Here is a 1,459-nt window from a genome sequence, read left to right on the forward strand (position 1 = left end):
TTGCATTTATCTTACCAAATGGACATTTTAAAACAAATTTATTGGTTGTAACATTACTATAATACTAATGCTGTCACTTTCGTTTATTATTTAAAATTAATATATTCATTGATTAGGTGTACACTAGCAGAAGTTTAAGTGTAACTCGGATTTCTTTTTGATTTTCTTTTGATTTTGGCGAAACTATAGGCTCATGCTTACTTTGTCATTGGACTTTGTTGCAGAAGTCTCATTTCTTGATCTCAGCAGTTAAGTTTGTTGATATGATGTTATTATAAGACGTTAGCAGCTGTTCTCTTTGATACACCAACAACACATTACAGCTTCACAGGACTGCAACTGTGGTCATTGACTTGTGTTGTTTTAAGTTTCTGTTGGTTTTGTAGAGAGAAGATTCAGCTGCCAGCTGATTGTCCTCGGCTTTGGCCTGCTGTGCAGCGCGCTGGTCACCTTCACCTGTTGTTCACGCCTGACTCGTGAGTATTGCTTCTTGTCAGTGAGTATGTATATTACAAGAAATTAAAAGATAGAAAACATGATTTTTATTTATTTATTTATTTTTAGATTATCTGTTGCAGCGGCAGGGAAACTGAAAAAGCATAAACTGTTGTTTGCAAAAGTTTTTTATTGTTCTTTTTTGTGGGAAGGCAACATCTAATCATCTTGTTTAGAAGAGAAACCATGAAGGTGTGAATCATTCAGTCAAACATTAGGCCTCAGAGTGTCTTTTCTGTAAGAAAAATATCTGCAAGAAATTAGCAGTTGTGTTCATATCAGCTTACATTTAAATATGTCTTTGTAATTAATGACTGTCACTTATTAATTTATTGTCAAAGTATGATTATCGATTCAATTCTATTGTCAAAGATACAATACAATATTACCATTGTCATAGATTTGGAGTTGTACTTGCACTTTCTACCTAAATATGCGCGATTGTTTTACCTCTCAGAGTCCTCTCAGCTATGTCCTCCAGGGTGGACGGAGATCCAATCCAGGTGCTACTTTCTCTCCACTGAGCATAAATCATGGGAGGACAGCAGAAACTACTGTCAGAGTAATGGGGCCGACCTCGTGGTGATCAACAGCGAAGAGGAGCAGGTGCGGTGCAGTTAATCTGCCTCTGTGTGATTCTTCATTTAACTTGTGGCATCACAGTTTTATAAACTGTGATTTCACTTTAACAGAGGGCCATCTATCGCCTGGATGAGGACGGTTGGCTCTTGTTCTGGATTGGTCTCAAAGGCACAAATGGGGCTTTCAGATGGGTGGATGGATCTGCGCTGACCAAACCGTGAGGCTTTTAGAATAACTCTGAATTTCTCTGTCTCACACAGGCAGTTAACATTTTAGATGATCCACCTATAGCAGTAGAATATAGGGTTTAATGTTTAACACTGTGACTGGACATTCTTGTAATATACTGTATATATGTAGTTTTGCTGCTGTAATCAACATT

At 37.4% G+C, this 1,459-nt stretch overlaps 1 protein-coding gene and 1 long non-coding RNA gene across 5 annotated transcripts in view; one reads left to right on the forward strand and one right to left on the reverse strand.

Annotated features, from left to right (window-relative positions):
* LOC103363792 (uncharacterized) overlaps positions 1-1,459 on the reverse strand; it is a 20,863-nt gene that overhangs the window by 16,126 nt on the left and 3,278 nt on the right. The gene's annotated exons all lie outside the window — the stretch shown is intronic.
* The window catches only part of LOC103363767 (CD209 antigen-like), a 13,210-nt gene that overhangs the window by 10,134 nt on the left and 1,617 nt on the right, over positions 1-1,459 (forward strand). For 2 of the 4 annotated variants that reach the window (XM_008290659.1, XM_008290667.1), the window contains exons 2-4: positions 369-476; positions 953-1,101; positions 1,188-1,294. In XM_008290659.1, coding sequence (XP_008288881.1) covers positions 369-476; positions 953-1,101; positions 1,188-1,294 — 364 coding nt within the window. The remainder of the gene's footprint in view (positions 1-368; positions 477-952; positions 1,102-1,187; positions 1,295-1,459) is intronic. The other 2 variants (XM_008290675.1, XM_008290682.1) reach the window with 1 other exon arrangement.

Source organism: Stegastes partitus, unplaced genomic scaffold (assembly GCF_000690725.1).
Source record: "Stegastes partitus isolate 25-593 unplaced genomic scaffold, Stegastes_partitus-1.0.2 Scaffold15, whole genome shotgun sequence".
NCBI lineage: Eukaryota > Metazoa > Chordata > Actinopteri > Pomacentridae > Stegastes > Stegastes partitus.